General features: G+C 38.4%; 2 protein-coding genes across 7 annotated transcripts; one reads left to right on the forward strand and one right to left on the reverse strand.

Moving 5' to 3' along the window:
- Positions 1-1,270: 1,270 nt before the first annotated feature.
- LOC129245941 (mucin-4) lies at positions 1,271-8,690 on the reverse strand. Of its 5 annotated transcripts, none has more exons than XM_054884391.1 (3): positions 8,397-8,690; positions 3,460-7,126; positions 1,271-3,401 (listed from the first exon to the last, which is right to left on the reverse strand). In XM_054884391.1, exons 2-3 carry the CDS (start codon positions 6,997-6,999, stop codon positions 1,908-1,910), a joined length of 5,034 nt encoding a protein of 1,677 aa, XP_054740366.1. In that variant the 5' UTR covers positions 7,000-7,126; positions 8,397-8,690; the 3' UTR covers positions 1,271-1,907. The 5 variants fall into 5 exon arrangements, with proteins under 5 accessions (XP_054740366.1, XP_054740368.1, XP_054740367.1 ...); XM_054884393.1 differs by lacking the exon at positions 8,397-8,690 and adding an exon at positions 7,571-7,883; XM_054884392.1 differs by lacking the exon at positions 8,397-8,690 and adding an exon at positions 7,488-7,883.
- Positions 8,691-9,651: 961 nt separating this feature from the next.
- LOC129245943 (zinc finger FYVE domain-containing protein 9) lies at positions 9,652-17,349 on the forward strand. 2 transcript variants are annotated; one of them, XM_054884395.1, is made up of 10 exons: positions 9,652-9,755; positions 10,455-11,562; positions 11,677-13,474; positions 13,543-13,845; positions 13,910-14,421; positions 15,395-15,668; positions 15,897-16,143; positions 16,207-16,327; positions 16,399-16,575; positions 16,634-17,349. In XM_054884395.1, exons 2-10 carry the CDS (start codon positions 10,486-10,488, stop codon positions 16,784-16,786), a joined length of 4,662 nt encoding a protein of 1,553 aa, XP_054740370.1. In that variant the 5' UTR covers positions 9,652-9,755; positions 10,455-10,485; the 3' UTR covers positions 16,787-17,349. The 2 variants fall into 2 exon arrangements, with proteins under 2 accessions (XP_054740370.1, XP_054740371.1); XM_054884396.1 differs by having other exon boundaries at positions 9,657-9,958.
- Positions 17,350-20,208: the final 2,859 nt, after the last annotated feature.

Genomic DNA, 20,208 nt, shown 5'->3' on the forward strand with positions numbered 1-20,208 from the left:
ACTTCCCCTCGAAATGAAATGTCATTTTGCTCTCTACTTTTCCCCTATTTTGCAAGTTTTTTGGATACATGAACACCAAAACTTCCAACAATTGCGACAAATTATTTCATGAACAGGTTATTATAAGTTTTTTGGTGATATATGTGAGTGCGCAGTCGGCTACGACGGGGAAATATTTCCAAATGAACATTTAGGTGTATTTTCTATTTATTTATTTATTGATTACTTTTGACTAGTCCATTCGCTTAGAAACTTAGAAAAAAATCTTTATAGTAAAAAAAATATCGAAACTTAAGTTGTTGTTTATGATATAAAAACGAATGTATATGAAAGCATTATTCTATCAATTTTGCTGTCAACGTGCTCAACTTAAAGAACCGACTGATTATGGATCGAAAAGTGATCAGAGAAAAATAAAATACTCTAATCGCTATACATTCACTTCTCCTTTATTTCCTTCATATAATATATTTTAATTTTTTTTTTAAATGTGTTTTTCTGTAAATCAGATTTTTGTGTTTAACGTTATTTGGCTTTGATTGATTTACTACATATTGGTTTAAATTGAATTTAATTGAATGATTTCTTTAAAAATTATTTTTAGTGTCGCCGTGTCGCGAATTTAATCGAATCGTGTTCAATTGAAGCGTATAAACGAAACGCGTACAAAAAACCTATATTTAATCATACACATACACAAATATATATATATACATATGCAAATTGAAAATTGGAAAAAAATACTATTCGCTAATTCGAGTTTGAAATTTACTTACACACTTAAACATTTAGCTAATATGCGTACAATTCATACATACATACATTTATTCTAACAACAGTTACATATAATAATTATAACTTTTTAATTTTCTCAATGATTTATGTTGTTATTGTTTTTAACAGCATAGAATATTCGCCATGAATTTTTGGTGAATACTGCTGAAGTGACAGTCCTTAGCCGAATATACTTATAAATACCGTTCGTTCCGACTGCCCTTTGTTGTTATGCGTTTTTTGCGTTATAGTGATGGTGCAGCATATCTGCACATATTTAGTAATGAGCTGCGCTTTGTTTTTTTTTCGTATTCACGTACATTTGCGTAGAAGCTTACTGAGGCCAGGGAGTGCATTCATTTGGTTTATGGAATTCGTCTTTCGAGTGTATCAAAATTAAAAAAAAATTAAGCATTACCGCTTTGATATATTGACAAAAAAAAAAATCAAGGTAGATAGTTTTTTAAGTTATCAATCAGAGTACGTGTTTATGGTGTTTTTTGGCCTACGCTCGGGCCACTATTTAATTTTAAAAGTAATATGCTGCCCAAATAATTAATTATTTATAAAATTACATAAATACTAAAAGCTTGAAAAAAATTCAGAATTGCGAATTGATTAAAACTAAAAACTAAAAACCAGTTTGTGAAAAATAAATTAATTATAATTCGAATGTTATAACTCGCGCTAACATAGATTTATATGTTATGTTTCAACAAAAAGTGATTTTGATATATTCGTTGATTTACTTTATATAAGTAGTCTCTTAATTATCAACACAAAAAAAAATTAAGTTACCAACACTTTAAACCCAATCAAGTCCAAATTAAAAAAAAAAATAATAACTACCACTTATTTCTTTCGTTTAAATTAAAACATTTAAATTAAAATTAGACTAGCCCATTAATATTTTTAACATAAACACTGAAAGCGATTTGCTGCAAATAACATCCTAAATAATAATAGAATCGTTGTTTGCTTAAATGTTTGTCAGCTGCAATGCTCTTCGAAGTTTACATATTTTTCATGTTATTCGACAAATTTTGGGCAATTTGCCTTTTGTAACTGTTTGAAGTGCTACGAAGAATTTGGTAACTTTTAAGCTGTGTGAACTTTTTGTGATTAATACCTCCTTAAAAACGCTTCAACGCAAACGTACGCTTGAGATATAGACATATGGTTCGATGTATCAATTCATACTGTTCTGAATTTTGTACCATACCACCACGTTGTAAACGCAGATTACAAACAATACCCAGCACGTCGACGAAAATGTCAGGAATTTTAGGCAGTTCATTCAGCGAAGGCAAAGGCCATGGAAATGTTTCCTTTTCATCTGCTAAATCGACTGCATTCATCTTTTCAGGCGGATCGAGTTTTTTATCCGTTTCAGTATACTTAAATGAGTCCGTATTGCTCGTCAGGCCTGGAACTCTTTCGCTACTTTCCTTCTGCTGTCGCTGCTGTTCTTGTCGCCGCCTCAGTATGTAATTTACATAGTAGAGGGTATTGCGCGTGAAACTGCTATCAGTGTCGCTCACACCGTTAAGCGTGGCAATAGCGTACTGCGCCTCTGCCACAAACTGATCGGGTAACTCAAAGTCAACTGGACTCAGCAATGCTTGTGCCGCTAACTCACCACCAGCGCCAGCGCTGCTTTCCCGCTCTTTGCGAGCCTCCGCGGCCATTGTAGTTAGCGAATAGGCGAATGATTGCCTTAACTGGCGCACAGCGTTCAGTATGGCTGTTAGACATCCAGTGCGTCCGATTCCTGCGGAACAATGTATGACCGGCAGTGGTTGCATGGCATTGAATATGTCCTGTTGATATAAGTCTATCGGTTGAGCGCTCACATGAGAAGCGTGATGTGGCTGTAAAACTGAAATAATGTCTTCGTCAGCCATGTCGAATGCTTCGAATTCTGATTCGCATTTTCCAAGATTCAGTATATGTAGACAGATGTCGAGTAGTGTATTGATGTCGCGCGGCGAACGGTGGTCAGGCCAGTCGGGATACCAGTAATGGTAGCAATATAACCGATTGATTAGCAATTGAGTACTTCGACTTGTACTTACACCATCACCACATTCCTCCGCACTCGCCCCAATATTGATGCAATACAATATGACCAGTTTACGTATTGAAAACCCGTTCTTGCGTACGATTCCAATATTTTTGATAACAAAGTAGTTGCCTTGCAGCAATGGCAGAAATAACTGCAGTTCTTCATTCACTTTTGCAAGGTAACACTCGATCCCAACGTGCAATTCAGGTTCAGTCCCGTCATCGGGCAAATGTAGCGGTGGTGGAGTTGTTTCGTTTTGCAACAAATAGGCGTTAAAGAAGTCCACTGCTTCTGCAGTGGGTACAACGAGCTCATGCCAGCTTGTCGTTATAAGTATTTCGTTTAGTTCGACGGGGAAATAGACGGCACATTTTTGTCGATTGTTTTCGGCGAAATTCGTGAGCATTATGACTTTTTGATAATATGGAACCGTCCCCGCTTTATTACTGGTGGTTTGAAAATATCGACGTGTATTCTGGTACACCATTAGCCAGAATTCGAAGATCGTGTTCGGCAAGGGTCCCTGAGTAGCCACGTAACATTTAGATGTGTAATCTGGACCCTAAAATAATGGCATGATAATATTTGCTACAACAAATTATGGATGAGTTGCCGCTTACCTTTATGTAATTTGCATTAATATAGGGCACTTCGTCTGATACGTTGAGCTGCCGTGATATATGCTCGGCCAACTGTGTGTGCTCTTCGCGAATATCTTCGGCTAATTCTGCTAATTGCTTCCCCTCCTTTTCCAATAGCACCCGTGAATTTTCGTTTGGCAAGATTGTTTTGTAACGATTCTTTGCCTGCGAACCGAAGACCATTGGTTTCTCTTGATGATTTAACGGAAGATCCCAAAACTCTTTATGCAAGTCGCAAAAGATTCGCTTTTGCTCGTCGTCGTCGGGTTGTATTGTTTCCAATACTAGCTGCACAGTGGACAAATAGCGTTCGTCTACTTCACAGTCTTCGGAGGTAGTAACGCGCATTCCCGGTGGCGTCTCAGCCTCTTTATTGGTTCGCACGCTTAGCATGGGTACCGCTTGTTCTGCCAAGCCTTTGTTGTTAGACGCATAGCTGTTGTCGAAAATGTAGTTAAGTTTGATTAGATCGAGCTGATTAAGGGCATTGGAAGCGTTTTGCAACATCTGTATATTGGCCAAGTAGATCTTGAACTCTTCACTTGTGCTTTGCGGTGATAACGGACGCGTCATAATGTTTCTTACACCAGTACACGAGCACACTGTGCTATCCTGAAAATTAAAGCTGTCCCGACGCATTTCGCCCTGTAAAGACTGGTTACTAGTACCGGTGCCATTGCCACTGTCGCAATCCACCGACATGCTGGCGCTAGGCTTCAGATCGGATACGGAGCCGAAACAAACTTGTTTAGCGTTTCGCCGATGCGCTTGATTTAAATCCGCGAAGGGCGTGGAACCACGATTTAGGCTTTCGCTACTGAAAAAACGCCGATGCGGTGTAGGCGGTGCACATGATGGTTTGGAGTGCAGTGCATTCACGTTGGCTTCCTGGGCGCAAGCGTCACCTAAGTACAGACTGCTGCTAGTGTGCACGTGTCGTTCGGTGCCAATGCCGCCAAATGAACTGCCCATATTCAGTGTCAAGCTCTGATTGGAACCGCGTCGCTCTAATAGTCCCCTCTTTGGTGTAGCATTACTCGTCGTATTTTGTGTTGATGTTATGAACGAAGTGGTACGCGTAACTTTGTTTAACGAATGCTGACTCGCATAAGAGTTCAGATTGCCGCATGAAGCTGCTGTTAAGTTTGTGAGCGTTAGACTCTGATTGGAGCCGCGCCGACGAAAGAGGCTTTGTTTAGTGCCTTGTGTCGTAGTAGCTCGGGGATGTGGCTGATTGGTTATGGGTGCGCCGCTCAAGTCTAGATTACAGCTTGATTTCGAGTTAAGGTTTGTTGTGGAGTTGTTCACTGCGGAGCCAAGACTGTAGTTGGAGACGCTTAAGCCACTGCGACAATTACCAAGAAGATTGCTGCAAGAACCGTGCAGATTCAGCGTAAGACTGTGATTAGAGCCGCGCCGCTGGAGCAAATTGGTGGATGAAGCTGACGCGCCCGCTTTGGGGCGCATCGCGACACTAGGAAGTTCCATTGACTTCTGTTTGTGTGGTTGATGCGCTCCAGGTGTACCTGTTGTAGTTGAGAACTCAACTAGTGTTAGGAATTCAGGCAGCGTTTTTAAATTCGTATTTGACGCATGCAAAATAGCGTTATGCTTGTACATGCCGCGATGTGGTGTAAGAGCTAGTGTCGTTACTCCAGGCGCATAAGGTGCACAAAGTAGCGTTTTGTTATTATCTGTAGGATTTTCATCACCGGCTTCCTCCTGGAGCACTACCACAGTTTCAATATCGACTTGTGGATGATTGAGTAAATCTCCCTCACCAGTAACAGCACTGCCATAAGCATCTGCAGAGTTTCGGTTGCGGTGATAAGCCGCCAACCACTCGGTAGACGCATTGCTGCTCCCACTACTGCCACCTGTTAGCCGTCGACGTGGTGTGCGAGGAAAACTACTGCCACTCAGCGGTGTTTTCACTGAAGACGTAGTGCTGCTAGGATATAGGGATTGGGTTTGCAAATGCGAATGTGTAGCGACTACGCCATCGCCGAGCAGTGCTAATTGGGACAGTGAAGTTGATCGGTTACTGGTGGCCGTCGATGGAAGTCGTAAGCTCCGATCACCACCGACCCGCTCGAAACGTGCGCCACTCACACTACGTGGCATAAACTGTTGAAGGGAAAGACAGCTACGACGAAGCGTCTGAGCGTCAATCTCGTCACAACTCCCATGCGTATCATTTCGCCCCCCGGACGAGACAATTATGGTAAGTTCGGAATCTCGCGCGGCCGAGTCAAGTGACAGCGCTTTCTCTTTGGTGTTTTTGATGGTTGGTGTTTTCGGTTTTGGCGTGGGTGAAGGTGAAGCGGACGCGATCCCGCTTGGTCCTTTCATTGTACAGGGAACATCTGTAATTTTTATAGTCAAGTTATTTTTGTTTTTACGATTTTTCTTACTGTCCACTGCGGTGTACGCTATTGCATTTGGTTTTGCTGCCACTGCGGTTATGCATTCATCCATGTTCACCTTATCTTGACTACTGCTGTTGAAATTGGTGTTTAAATTACTACTACCATAAGCAACTGATTTCAGCCGATCTTTGCTAGCTTCTTTGCTGCGTTGTCTGCTTCGAGTTTGTTGATTGTCACCTGTATCGTCAGACTGCGGATCTAAACCAGATTGTTCACGCACCACCTGGTCGATCTCTGGAAATTTAAAATAATTGCCATTTTTATATCCCGCTGAGCTAATAACGCCAAGTGGTGAAGCAGTCAAATTCAGATTATTTAGCGAGGCCAATAATTTTGGTGAACAGGGTAGACGTGTACCACTACTACTGCCTCCGGCCATATTTAAGTCGATAATCTTTGGTGAAGCTGAATCAGCGTCCGTTAACGCGATCGGAGAGCTATTGCCGCTATTCGAGAGCAAATGGGTGTCTCTCCTGTCCGAGACCCCTGATCTAAGAAATGGTTTCGCATTTTCCTTATCTGCTAATGCCGACACACATTCTGAACTGCTGTCCATCGATGCGGACACAACATTTTTTATCAACAATTGCTGAGGTGAACAAGAACGCCGTTCATTGAGAGAAAATCGTCGCAATTTTCTGGACACTATAGGCGAAGTACTACTGGACAATTGTTGTCTAGCTCCTACCAATGAACGCGACGTAGCCGTTTGTGTTGGCGTAGGAGTTTTACGTTGCAGAGCCAATTCCGATTGTTCAAGAGTTGGTGGAGATTGGCTAGACAGCTCGACTATATCCTCCATGTGCTCCAGTTTGGTGGGTGATGGAAAATCAAAAGTGCCCTGGATAAATTCCAGTGGTGTATAATAAGGCGTGCTTTTGCTGCTACTGATGTCGTCATAGTCAGTCCCGGGATCTGGTGTAGGTGGGGCGTACTCAAAATATGCGCTTCGCGGCTGTTCTGTGTTGATCGGAGTCGGGCAGTTGCTGTTACTGCCGATAGTCCCAGCGGAAGTTGAAGCTGCATGCTGATGTTGGTTTTGCTGCTGCAGCGTTGTCGTTGATCGATTGTTGTTTTTACAATTCTCCATTTTCAATCGGCATAAGTGTAATACAGATTTATGACTGCAACTGCGACCACAGCTGCTTACTTGTTCTTGACTTCTGATGCCATATTGCGCAAAAGCATGCAATTTGTAATTATTGCAGGAAACGCATCTGCAAATAGGAGAAAATATGAATAAATAAAACAGCTAATTCCTTTAGTAGATACAGAAATTTGCTTTGAAAATCAGACAATTACGCCCTTGGAAAAAAAGAAAAATATATAAATAAATAAAACACTCACTAGTGGTTAGTGGCCTACAATTAATTCATTTCATCAATGATTTGAGCAAGATGGAAAACAAAAAACCGTAAACACAAATAATGAAATCATTGAAAACGCAAACAACGACATTGAAGTTCCAGCTAAAATATCTACTCTATTGGCTATTGGCAAGTTTAAAAATACGCGTCTAATACTGATCTTCTGTAAAGGTCGCAACAGCCAACACAAGTAATAATATTTAATATTCACCTTGTAGTTTATGTCGTGTATTTTATGAAATTGGAAAGGTTAGAATCTAACAATAAGAACTAATTAAAAAAAAGTTCTCATACGTTTTTAGTGATTATTATTAGTAGTTCCTGAAATACTTGTCAGATTAAGCTCAATAGGACTCGATGCCTCGTATACTCGGCGAAATGATTCGCATATTTTTTTATTGTAGCCAGTATGTACACTGTTTTCTAATATGCCTTAACTTATAATCACAGAGATTTGTTTTTCGATATTATTAAAGTGATTGCCGAAAATTATTTGTTTATAATACGTATCTAGTTCACCAAATAGACGCCAATTATAGCACAGAATGGAAACTGCGCGCCTTGCGATGTTGGGAATTTTATGTTGGAGCTTGTTGTTAATAAATAAACACGAAACACACAAGAATACAAAAAAACCAAACTGTAGCAACAAATATCGTTGTCTCAGGCTTCACCTGAGCAAGTTTTGTGAGTGTTGCTATTTTTATTTACACATTCCCCTAATTGCTTTCCACGCGGAAACTCTGTAGAGGTGTAAGAGCGAGTGGTCAGTGTGAACAGCATATTTTGCAGTGTAGCGGAAGGACTTTCACCATCCACAATTAGACATAACATATAAAATAGCTTCATTTCTATTTTTGTATAGAGGCAGGGGAATTGGCACTTTCCTTCTCCGTACACCATGAATAATGATTTGTATTCTTTATACCATGCTATACCACCGCAACTTCTTTTTCGCCCGGACTAGTTTCTATTTTCGCAGTTTCTACTTTTTATGTATATGGTATATATTTATTTTAAGTTTCTTTCTGCGTTTTATATTTCTAAGTCGTCACATCTGCATTTACTTGGGCTATCTTCAAAATGAATGTCTGTCTGATTTAATGCTTATTTCTCATACCCATTATTCGTATCAATCCAGACGCTTCAGATTCCGGACTGGTAAATTCCATGTTGCTGTCCAAGAAAAATACATAAATAGACTTCGGAATTGACTGATTTACTTTTGATCAAGCGTTAATCCAGCTTCTGTAACCGTTTTCCAAATACGTCACCAAATGTATAAATTAATTTTATAATTCAATACCGAAAGAATTTAGTTAAGAAAAGTTCAGGTAATGATTTATCTTGCTTATTTGTTGGATGGCGTATTTAAGAGGAGCAGTAGCGAAAAATCACTAATATACACAATAGTGAACTAAATTCGTTGCACAGAGTATCTAGATACAAATCGAAGAGTTACCAAAGCAAAAGAAAAAATAAAAGTATCTGTAACTTGACAGTTATGCTAGTTAGAGATGCAATCGAAGTATTCGGTATTGAAGAAACATGCAAAATTTATTCATATACATATATGCCCGTTGTTATAGACGTGAGATAAAACATAATTTATTTGCATCCAAACTTTAATTTAAAAACAGATGTTAAATTTTTGGTAATAAACATTCTAAGACCAACTATTACCTAAAATGGGACTAAACAGAGCCATCCACATGAAATAAAAATATAACTACACGCAAGGAACAAAAATAAATAAGTTCACCCTGTGCCAGCTGATTCCTGTATATAAACTTGGAAGTGGAGTAGCAGGTTGATTAGAATCGGAAGCTCACCGTTATTACTGTTTAGTATTTATATTAAATAATAAGCTACGGTTTTACGAAATCTCTACGGTGTATTAAAATTATCGACATCCAGTTGAGAAAGTCTCGCATCACTTTTAATATATTTTTTTATGCTCGCGTTGACATATTCAAAAAGGGTAGTAATCTATGAGTTTTCGTTTTCGCTTTTAATTTAATTGTTTTTGTTTACGTCCAATTTATTAAATTTTGCACACTTTTTAGCAAGAAAGCATGTGTTTTAAAATCACGTTCACCTCATTTAAACTTAAAATGCTCTTTAATATATACAATTTACATTAAGTTGACTAAAACTGCTTTTAATTTTTTGTGACTAAGAGATTATAAAAAATAGTCTGTAAATAAAACAACTGTAAACAAATCTCTGCAATTACGTGAGCTCAATAACTGATCCAATCAAATTAACTCAATAGCTCCTTTTTCATTAATACATACTTTTTAGTGGGACTGATAAACCGGTATTATTGTTATTATTATAGTACTAAAAAATTACAACCCGGCATCTTTTTATCTGCAGATACAAATGCATTTTTTGTTTAAAAACGTAAAGTCTTGGAAATTAATTTGTTAAGCGATATTCGGCAGCTCACAATTAAATATCTCGAACCAATTTTTTGGTATGTGACCGCTATTAACATTCCTTATTAAGAGATCGTATAAAGCAAGTGGATCCTTTTGCTTTGGCTAGATAACGATTACTTGCTCGAACAGTTTGTAAGCAATGCAGAGGCCTTTGTAATGTTTGATAATTCGCACAGTTGAGTGTGTTGGAAAATTTATAAATAATAGAAAAATTCAGAACATGATTCATCCAAAAAAGGTATATTGGTTGGCAGATAAGTTGCACGATAATTTCTGGACTAGTAAATCCTGCGTGAATCCATGTGTGTAAAATATATGCTGCACAAAAATCATATTGACATAATTTTTGGCTTTTTGCTGCAGTAGTATGTGTGTAGGGGAACAGTGGGCTAACCGCTGCAACGACTGAGTGCTTACATCGTCTATTTGCGACTTTTCGTTGAAATGTGCAGTTGTATGTGTACATAGTTTGCAAAACTGATTAACACCATAGATTTGATAGTTTTGCGATTAATTACATTTTTCCCTTTATACACGTTCTCCGACGAAGTTTCTCTAATATTAGATCTATTATCATTATAAAGAAGTCATTTTGTGGAATATACCCGTATCATTTAATGTATATATCTATATATTTAGCATTGTTTTCGAATTGACATTCCAAACAAAGCCCTAATTTGCGTAATTTTTATGATATTGTAATTTTGAAACAATTTGTTTGGAATATTTTTTAGTTTAAATGGCAACAACGAACAAAACGCTAAAATGGATCTAGTGGATATAGATCAAGTTTTAGATAATTTGGAATTGCGGGAGGCCGCGGACGAACATAAAAGAACTGCTTCAGCTGCAAATGCGCCCGAAGCAGAAAATACGGCGGAGTCTTTAAGCAATGCAAATAAAGGTGATAATGCTGCTGCTATTGGCAGTATAAATGTCACGTCTCACAAAAGCGGATTTGTAGGTGTTTCCCAAGTATTCAACAGTTTGGATGACTATCAGAAAAATGTGGAGTCATTAGAATCTGCGCCAGCGCAGCGTTATGACGAAGAATGTCGACTCATTTCAAATAACATGAATACGGGGCAGGAATCAGACACAACCAACAAGGAAGAAGATACTGATGATGCAGTATATTCAGGAAACTCAATAGCAACTTTGCAAAAAGCAACGAATAATGAAATGGTTGTGAATTCATTTGACGCTTTCACTAATAGTCGTACAACACTAGCCCATAGCAAAGTTTACGATGAAGATGGCGAGGATGAAGAAGAAGCAAGCGATGACATACATAAATTCACAGAAAATTCTAAACATTTACGGAGTATTGGTTATGAGGTGAACGAAGCGGCTGATAACAGTCCTCTTTCGTCTGATTCGTTAACAACCTCGTCGTCATCGACTTTCTCATCAGGTCCATCTCCTGGAATTGTTTCCACTACCGACGAGCATTCTGCCCCACTGACACCTGAGGAAGTAAGCGAAGATCGAGATGCACTACTGCCAGTGCATTCGAGCGTTCTGGAACCAGATGGAGATGATGAAGACGATGATGATGATAAGGAGGTAGAGGGAACGATTGATGTAGAGTTGCATGTAGAAGATGAAGATGTAGAAGAACGTGATGTAGTGAGTGCGCCCCAAGCTGAAAGCACTGCCGGACTAGAAGATATAGCTGTAGGCTTATCATCTATATCATTGACTACTGGAAATTCACATCTTAATTTACCGACTGCCTCATCAGTATTGGAAAATATACTAGAAGATTTGTCGGAAACGACGAGTAATTCATTGTTGAGCCAGCAGCTTGACGGGGCTCAGGAAAATAATCCGGTGCTTGAGGTAAGATTTGCTTAAAAAATATAAATTACCTTTTATTTAACTTACTTAGTCTGAAAATATAAATTTTAGTCAGATAACGAACAGTTTTAAAAGAGATTTTTGGTATTTCTGTAGGAACCACCATCAATCTACAATATGAACAAATCGGTACCTTCAAATGCCGTAAGTGACAACGACATTACTGGCAAACATAAGCAAAAGGAAAGTGTGGTTCCGGCGCTGAAACAGCAACCTATAAAAGTGTTGCAGCATCCCATTACCTTCGGTTCAACTATGGATGAAATCTCGGATACGGAACTTGATAGCATGTTGCAGGAAATGGACATAGATGATGCTAGTGAAGTTAACGATGCATCTAAATTGGATGTTACAAACAGTTGTATCTCACCACCTCCTCCGCTGCCATCTACAATATCGGTAAAATCAGTAGAAAATATCAAGACAGCCGCTTTAGCAATTCCAATATTAAATGACAACAGAAGTCACGAGTCGGAAAATATGGCCAGTCCAGTACTAAAAAATGCACACGAGACAGTAGAGGGTTGTGTCGGCAATGATTATCTAAATGCAGACAGTTTTTCTCAGGCATCTACTGTTGAGTTTTCCGAAATACGTGCGCATTCTATAGGAGCAGCACAGGCCGACACCGATATGCCGCAATCGTCCAATTCTGTTGCATCATCGTACACTGGTTCTGAATGTTCCTTGGAAGGTGGCGTCATTGGGGGCGATCGAATAAGCGATGAAGAGGAATCGGCAGATACAGAAGAGAATTGTCGAAAAGCTTTAGCAGAAAATGCTGACGATGAAGGCGGCAGTACGGATGAGGGCGCTTACAGCGATAGCGCGGCTCAGCGACCACAACGTCCGACATCACTTAATTTGCCTATATTGCAGTCCAACTTAAATGAAAATGCTGGCCAAACACCGCCTGGAACGCAATCGGTACAGAACATAACGCTCGACATAGATAATACTGTTACGAACGAGCCAAGTACTGGCGTTAGTAATTCTGCTCCAACCCTAACCCCAGATGACGGGGTGACCACTAATGGCGAAGTTGCGGAGGCAACGGGATATAGTGATCCATATGCGGATCTCGGCAAAGTGCCTCCAATTTGGGTGCCAGATAATATGGCTGCCGGCTGCATGCAGTGTCATGCCAAATTCACTATGATTAAGCGTCGTCACCATTGTCGTGCCTGTGGGAAAGTGCTCTGCTCCGTTTGTTGTTCTCAAAAGTTCAAATTGGAGTTCCTCAGCAATACCGCCGAGTCGCGTGTATGCTTACAATGTTTTCTTATACTTACACAAAGGCAACTGGGTGGTGGCGCTATTGGCAATGAGGTGGGCACAAGTGGATTGAACGATGAAGTCTTAGCAGCAGTTGTAAGTGCTAACTCAGAGTCTAACACAACAGCGGGCCAAGTACGCTCACCCAATCCGAACAATCCAATGGAGTACTGCTCCACCATTCCGCCATACAGGCAGGTGAGCGCACAGAATGTACAGCCACCATCTGTTATTGTGCCCGTTGGTGTGCTTAAAAAAGAAGGGAGTAGTTACTCATCGAATTCGTCGAATGGCGGTGGTGATGGCGGCAAGAAAGGTCGTAAACGGAAAAGTGTTATGTTTAGTGATGGTATTGCACCCGGTAGCGACTTGGCTAGCATGGAGCATCAGTGGGCAGATGCCAAGCATGCGCGTCGTGGACCACATCAACATGGGGATAAGTCACGAAATAGCAGCGGTGTAGCAAATAAACCACCGACGCCGGCGCGTTCTCAACCAAGTGGATCTGGAGGTAATAGTGATGCAACGGCGATTGGTTTGGTGGCATCACTGTTTCGCGGTTCTATACCACCACTGGCTGCAGCGGCAACAATGACAGCTGTTCAGAAAGGGGATGAAGGTATAGATATGCAAAATTTATGCAAAAAGAACAAGGGATGGTGACTTAATACTTTTCGTTATTCGAAGGTTCTTCTAAATTAGTATCAAGTAATTTGAAAAACTCCACGAGTGGTAGTAAGGCAACCGATGCGGCTGCGGTTTTGCGGACAAAACGCTTACCACCATCCGGTAGCGATGAGAATGGCTGCTTCATTCCACAAGGTGACAACAACTCTTTGCCGCCAATTTGTCTGCGGAAAGCTGAAAGCAATTGTGATTTTGACTATAAAGATGTTCTTAACAACCAAGAACTTGTTGCACGCTTAGAAAGCGAGACACTTAGATTTGCGCTAGAAAAGAATTTCTTTGTGGATGTGAAAATTTTAAATCGTAAGTACAAAAAAGTATGTTTTTATGAGAACATAGGAGGTAATAAAATTCTCTTATTTTGCAGTGAAATGTTGCATGAATCGAACTGTCATCAACTTCACCACATGTGGTATGCATCATGTTGGCAATGATGAACTGATTATCTTATTAGAATTTGAACCACAAACAAATACGTCCGTTATCAATAAAGACTCTGCGGCGACGGCACCAATACCAAAAGATATTTTTGTTCACCTTTACGAGATCTATCGTGACGCTGAGTTGGGCAATCCTATCGCCGAACTGTCTTATACCAGCCCCCGATCGAGCAATTTTCTAGGCACGCGGGACTATGGCGGTTTCATCTTTATACGCGCCACGTTCCAATGCTTACAAGGTGTTTTAGTGCCGGAGCAGCCCTTTCTTATAGGCATTCTTATCCACCGCTATGAAGTGCCATGGGCCAAAGTATTTCCACTACGTCTGATGCTGCGACTGGGCGCACAGTATCGATACTATCCCTGCCCACACATCTCTATACGCAATCGAGAATCGGTTTATGCCGAAATAGCGCAGACAATAATCAATTTCCTAGCGGTGAGTTAAGCTCGAAATTCACTACGTAAAAGGCTTGTCCAACCTATTTCAAAAATACTTGTTCTAATTTTCCCATACACTACACACGTATGACTTCATCAAACACAACATTTTAGGTCTGGTTAGCGATGAGTGTAGGCAGTCACAGTCGCTCTTTTTCTTTTACTAAATTCCTATTTTACGCAGATGATTTAGTGGAATTTCCGGTAGTTAACGGCTCTTCAGAATGATCGTGTTAAAAAAAAGGTTTCTTATACGAGTATTTGCTTTTCGCAATTTAATTTTTGGTGAACGCGTACCCTCATATTATTTTCGTCTATTTCTCATAAACCTTAAATCTCTTGAGAATCGTAGGGTTATACTAAGCATGTTCTTTACTTAGTGCAATTGATTATCGGTGTTTGTTAGAACGAAAAAAATTTAATGGTCTCCAACGCCCTCTTCGTAATTTACCTCCGTTCTTTGGGGAACTAATTATTTATCTAATACTACTAGTGTTCGATCTATTCGTGAATTCAATGCTATTAGTTATACTGTCTCCCTTGACTTCTTTTTTTGAAGCGCAGCTTTTTTGAATCTTTTGAATTCCATATTTTTAGTTTCTGAAATTGTTACATGTAATCGGTTTTAAGCTTCTTTGTGCTATTCGTAGTAATTTCAAGGGCTCAATTAATAAATAAATAACTTTTGCTGTTTTCAGTCGAAAAAAGAGAAAGATAAAAGTTGACCTTTGTTTTTGTGTAAAAAAAATTTAGACTTTGACAGTCAAACATATAAATTAAAATCTGACTTATTTTTTGGTTAAAAATAAAAGTTCAAATTTCACTTATTTTTCGATAAATAACTACTATTTTCCATCGCCGGAATTTTTGCCTGGTTTGACAAGCCACTTGAGTAGCGAATTTCGCGCTTAATACGATTTTGATGTGATCGGTTTAAGCCTGTGTATGAACAATTTTTATATGCATTTTAGGATTTCCGAAATTATTCATATACGTTGCCCTGCATCAAGGGCATGTACATACATATGGAAGACAGAAAGCCAACGGTAATGATACCACGCAATCGTCAAGATGACGTTATTAAAGCAATCAAAAACGCCAGTGATCATATATTAGCTTTTGGTGGGAATTTTTCGAAAACAGCAGATGGACATTTGGTATGCATGCAAAATGTTAATGATATGGGCACTGAAATGTACGCATATTCAACACATGCCATCAATATACACGGACAGCCGCGCAAAGGTGAGTCAGACCTTTTGAGTTGCATCAGAGAAGCTTTGTTAGCGAATTAGCTTTGTAATTCACATAAGAAAGTGGCGACATAAAGAAAAAAGTGCCTTAGAAGATAATCCCATTTTGCACAAATCATTTGGGAACAGAATAGCGTAGTAAAATTTTAAATTTCTTCGAGCAAACAAAAAAATCATATCAATAAAATATGCCACTTTTACTATTTCTTTGCTTTAACAGTCACTGGCGCTAGTTTTTTTGTGCTGAATGAGTCTCTAAAAAGTACGAGTGGTCTTACTGGGAAATGCAGCATCGTTGAAGATGGTTTAATGGTGCAAGTATTGCCCAGTAAAATGGAAGAAATTCGAAATTCGCTACAGAATCAAAAAGATGTTGAAATAATATGCGGTCCGGTGGATGCCGATGATCAGCAAACTGAGGTTGTGAGCATCAAATGGGTAGAGAATGACCGAGATTTTAATGTTGGGTAAATTCGGAAAATTTACAGTAAAATGAAGAAATTAATGTTTAATAAATTTCTAATTGGCAGCGTAAAATCACCTATTGATGAAAAATCGATGGAAGGAATTTCCAGTATGCGAGTACACGATAGTTTTAACTATGCGAATGCTAACTACGCTATACGGCTGACAGATATTTATATACTTAAAGTGAGTTCCGATTACCTTGTTTTTGCACTAATTAAACAAAATGAATGTACCATTTTATTGTCTTCGAATAGTATGACGAGTGGTATGTCTCTGCACAGTCTGCTTTAGCAGCCACTTCTATGGACGTAACGCGCATGGCAGGACAAATTGCGCGCAGCGCATGTGTTGCCCTAGTACCGTTTCTTGACCTACTCGTAGCGAGTGATAGTCGGAAGTTAGCTTTACGTGCAACACTTCATCAGGAGAATGTAGGTATCAGTTTAAATGGCAAAATGCAAACTTACTCATACATTTACCGATCTGCAGGTCTGCTATGAAGCTGGCACACGCGGCAATAAGCTTCCTCCGCTTTATATGAACGCCTTGGACGACCATCTAATACCCACACTGCACGGCGAGTCGTCCGGCATTGAGGATGCAATAATTTTAGAGTTAGTTTTTTACATTTTAAATGTTTAGTCTATTCTATTCTAAATGGGGAACAGTAAGTAAGTGAGTCAGTATTACAAACTGTTAGTGGCAGCGTATTACTGTGACTTTTCTATTGCGTTAGTTTACAATTTTGGCAAAGCGTAAATTGTAACAATAATGAATTGGTGTTTTGGTTAATGGGTAAAAAATAGCAATTACGCGTTTACTTTGCTGTTACGCTCGCTTAACTATGATCAATGTTTGCCATTGGCGAAGCAAATTGGCAACTAAAATATATATATACATATATACAACAGCCTGTGTAGTTATAAAATATTGACGCTCAATTAGAGAAGATATTTTGGAGTTGAGTTTAGTATATACATACTGTATATGCTTAGTTTTCGCTTGAAATAAGGCCGCTTTTAAAGAGTCCTGTGGATAAACGGAACAAATGCATATATACTAACATTCATATGTGTATATAATATATATGAGTAGTTAAGATGGTTATAGCTCTGTTGTATGCAACTTGTTTTTAGTGTAAAGAGTAAAATATGTAAGCTTGTAACTAAAAAGATTTACAACTAACGAAATGTATTCGCATTTTATTTTAGACTTAATTTATTTTTTTAATTTTTTTTTTTTTATTTAATTTTTTTAATTTAATTTTTTTAATTTAATTTAATTTTTTTTTTCATTTTCAATTTTTTGTTAATTTTTAATTTTTTTTATTAATTTTTTAATAATTTTTTATTAATTTTTAATTTGTTTTGTTTACTTTTTTGAGAAATAAAGTACCTACCTATTAGCAATTACATATACAAATTATGATAGTACATACATATAAAGCAAAAATAGTTGTTTTCTTGTCAGTCATTTTAAATAAAATTATATGCGAGTATATAGGGCTTTCACATAGAGAAGCCAATGATGTCAAACCACAATGGCAGGTTACATGACTGAGAAACTTGTTGCTTGAAATGATGTACAAATTTTGAACGACTTAGTTGTCTTTCCTCTAGATTTTTCTAGTGGGGCTTGTTGAAGTCACAGGTAGGTGTATGCCAATAAGTTACAATTGACCGATCCCCTCCACAAAGTCAGGTGGATCTACGTAGTAGGGCTTTATCATCGTCCGAAGCCGCGATGGAGTTGTGAACTATGTCATATGAGATTTTGAAATAGAAAAATAAATTCATCAATACTTCTCACACAGCTTATTTTATACAATATTATATTTTATTGAAAAACTCCATAGTAATCCGTATTTATTGATTTGTATTGCATAAAATATTCATTATACATTTTTGGGGAACGCTTTGGCCGGTTATGATTGTACGTTGTTCTGGTAGCATAGACTCAACTGTCAACTGGGGGACAATATCAAGACGCTCGTCACAAATTGAAGTAGAAGGAAGACCCAATCGCCTTCTCGATGTGTATGCGTCTGTCTATTTAAATATGCAATTAGGAATCCATAATCAATCTACGCAAAACAAAAAAAAATCAGTAGTGGGATTCTGAATACGGTTTTAGCTGAAAATAAAGAACCTCCTATAACTAACATAAGAAAATAAGAAAGCAAACTTACGTCCTTTTCTAAAGAATACTCCTGAATATTCAAAAGCAGGTTGCCATTTTCGAAGGAAACTTTCTTCCCGATTAGCCAACAAATTTTAGCTGATACTGAAAAAAATTGAGATTGGAACCAGTTTTTGACATTTTGTTGAAACTATTATTGTATTCAGAAACTATCTGAATTGAAATTTTTTCTTCCCCTAACAAAGTAGGATTAATAATCATTTTTCGGGTGCGCCCACAAATTTATGGATTTTATCATGAAACTGCAATCTTTATGTTATTCTTTCAATATTCACTAGTTACCGACTGGTTCATTATATCCTTATAGCGACAGTTTACTTCAAATATCGTCATGTGATGTACTATGAACCTCTTTCACTTAACTAAAATGTAGACCTTGTTAACATTTGGCAAAAAGATGCTAGATTTATGGCGAGATAAGATTTGTTATTTTTACACCGCAATAGTTCGCATATAACGGGTGATCTTTTAGCTATTATCTTTTTAAACAGTTGGTTTAAACAGCTGACGCACGTTTCGTGTTTTGTTTCACTGTCAAACATCTTCAGTTTGGTCTATAATTTAACCATGAATCGTCTTACAAACGAACAACGCTTGCAAATCATTGAATTTTCTTATAAAAATGCGTGTTCTGTTAAGAAAGTTTGGATCCACTTTTTTATCGAAAAATTGTGTTCAGCGACGAAGCTCATTTTTGGATCAATGGGTACGTAAATAAGCAGAATTGTCGATTTTGGAGTGAAGATCAGATAGAAGAATCGCAAGAGCTACCAATGTATCCAGAAGAGGTCACAGTTTGGTGCGGTTTATGGGCTGGAGGTATCATTGGACCGTACTTCTTCAAAGGCGCTGCGAATCGTAACGTAACTGTGAATGGTGAGCGCTACCGTGAAATGATATCCAACTTTTTTTTGCCCAAATTCCAAGAGCTTGACTTGCATGACATGTGGTTTCCACATGCCACACAGCACGCGTAACAATGCACTTGTTGAGAGGCGAGTTCGGTGAACATTTTATTTCACGTTCGGGACCTGTCAGTTGGCCACCCAGATCGTGCGATATAGCGCTTTTAGATTATTTTTTGCGGGGGTATATTAAAGCTCATGTCTATTCAGATAAGCCTGCTTCAATTAAGGAATTGGAGGACAACATTAAAGCATTTATATGTGAGATACCGGCCGAAACGTTGGAAAGAGTATGCCAAAATTGAACTAAGCGGATGGGCCATTTGAAGCGCAATCGCGGTCAACATTTGCATGAAATAATCTTCAAACATGAAATTATATGGACTGTACTATCGATTTAAATAAAAATTTCATGCATTTTTCTGAATTTTACGTGTGTTTTTTTGAAAAACTTTCCTAAAGCTCTTAAAAAATCACCCTTTGCTTGAAGATATTCAAGTTTCAGTTTTTAATTTTATAAAAGGCTTTGAAGTTGCGAAGGAGAAGCGTAAACAGGGGTATCCACTGCGTATACTTTATTTCGTAGGAGAAAAGTTCAACTGTTTTTGTTGTTTTTATAAATCAGCTGGAAATTGGGGTAAGCACAGGGTGTCCGGTGGCAGAATTAGGTTTTAAATTAAAAGTTTTTCAATAACCAAAAAAATACTTGTGTTCTTTGTAATAGTTATTGGAAAAACTTTTAGTTCCTAATTCTGCTACCGAACACCTTGTATTACCACATATAACTACCTTCAACATCTATTTCTTTAAAACAATTCATTAGATAGTTTCAGGGATATTTTTGGAAACATTTTTAATGGGGCACTATTGACCTTCTATTCGCCACTTCTCTGCTCGCTCGCGAAAGCAACAACAAAGTTATCGAGCAAGATTCGGCGCTAACAAGTATGGCCTAATAAA

The sequence above is a fragment of the Anastrepha obliqua genome, chromosome 4 (assembly GCF_027943255.1).
Source record: "Anastrepha obliqua isolate idAnaObli1 chromosome 4, idAnaObli1_1.0, whole genome shotgun sequence".
NCBI lineage: Eukaryota > Metazoa > Arthropoda > Insecta > Diptera > Tephritidae > Anastrepha > Anastrepha obliqua.

Coding starts and splice junctions, on each gene's coding strand:
- LOC129245941 (XM_054884391.1), bottom strand. CDS start 6,999: ATGGAGAATTGTAAAAACAACAATCGATCAACGACAACGCTGCAGCAG. Junction 3,402..3,459: donor TTAATGCAAATTACATAAAG/GTAAGCGGCAAC, acceptor CCATTATTTTAG/GGTCCAGATTACACATCTAA.
- LOC129245943 (XM_054884395.1), top strand. CDS start 10,486: ATGGATCTAGTGGATATAGATCAAGTTTTAGATAATTTGGAATTGCGG. Junction 16,144..16,206: donor GACCGAGATTTTAATGTTGG/GTAAATTCGGAA, acceptor TCTAATTGGCAG/CGTAAAATCACCTATTGATG. Junction 16,576..16,633: donor CAACACTTCATCAGGAGAAT/GTAGGTATCAGT, acceptor ACCGATCTGCAG/GTCTGCTATGAAGCTGGCAC.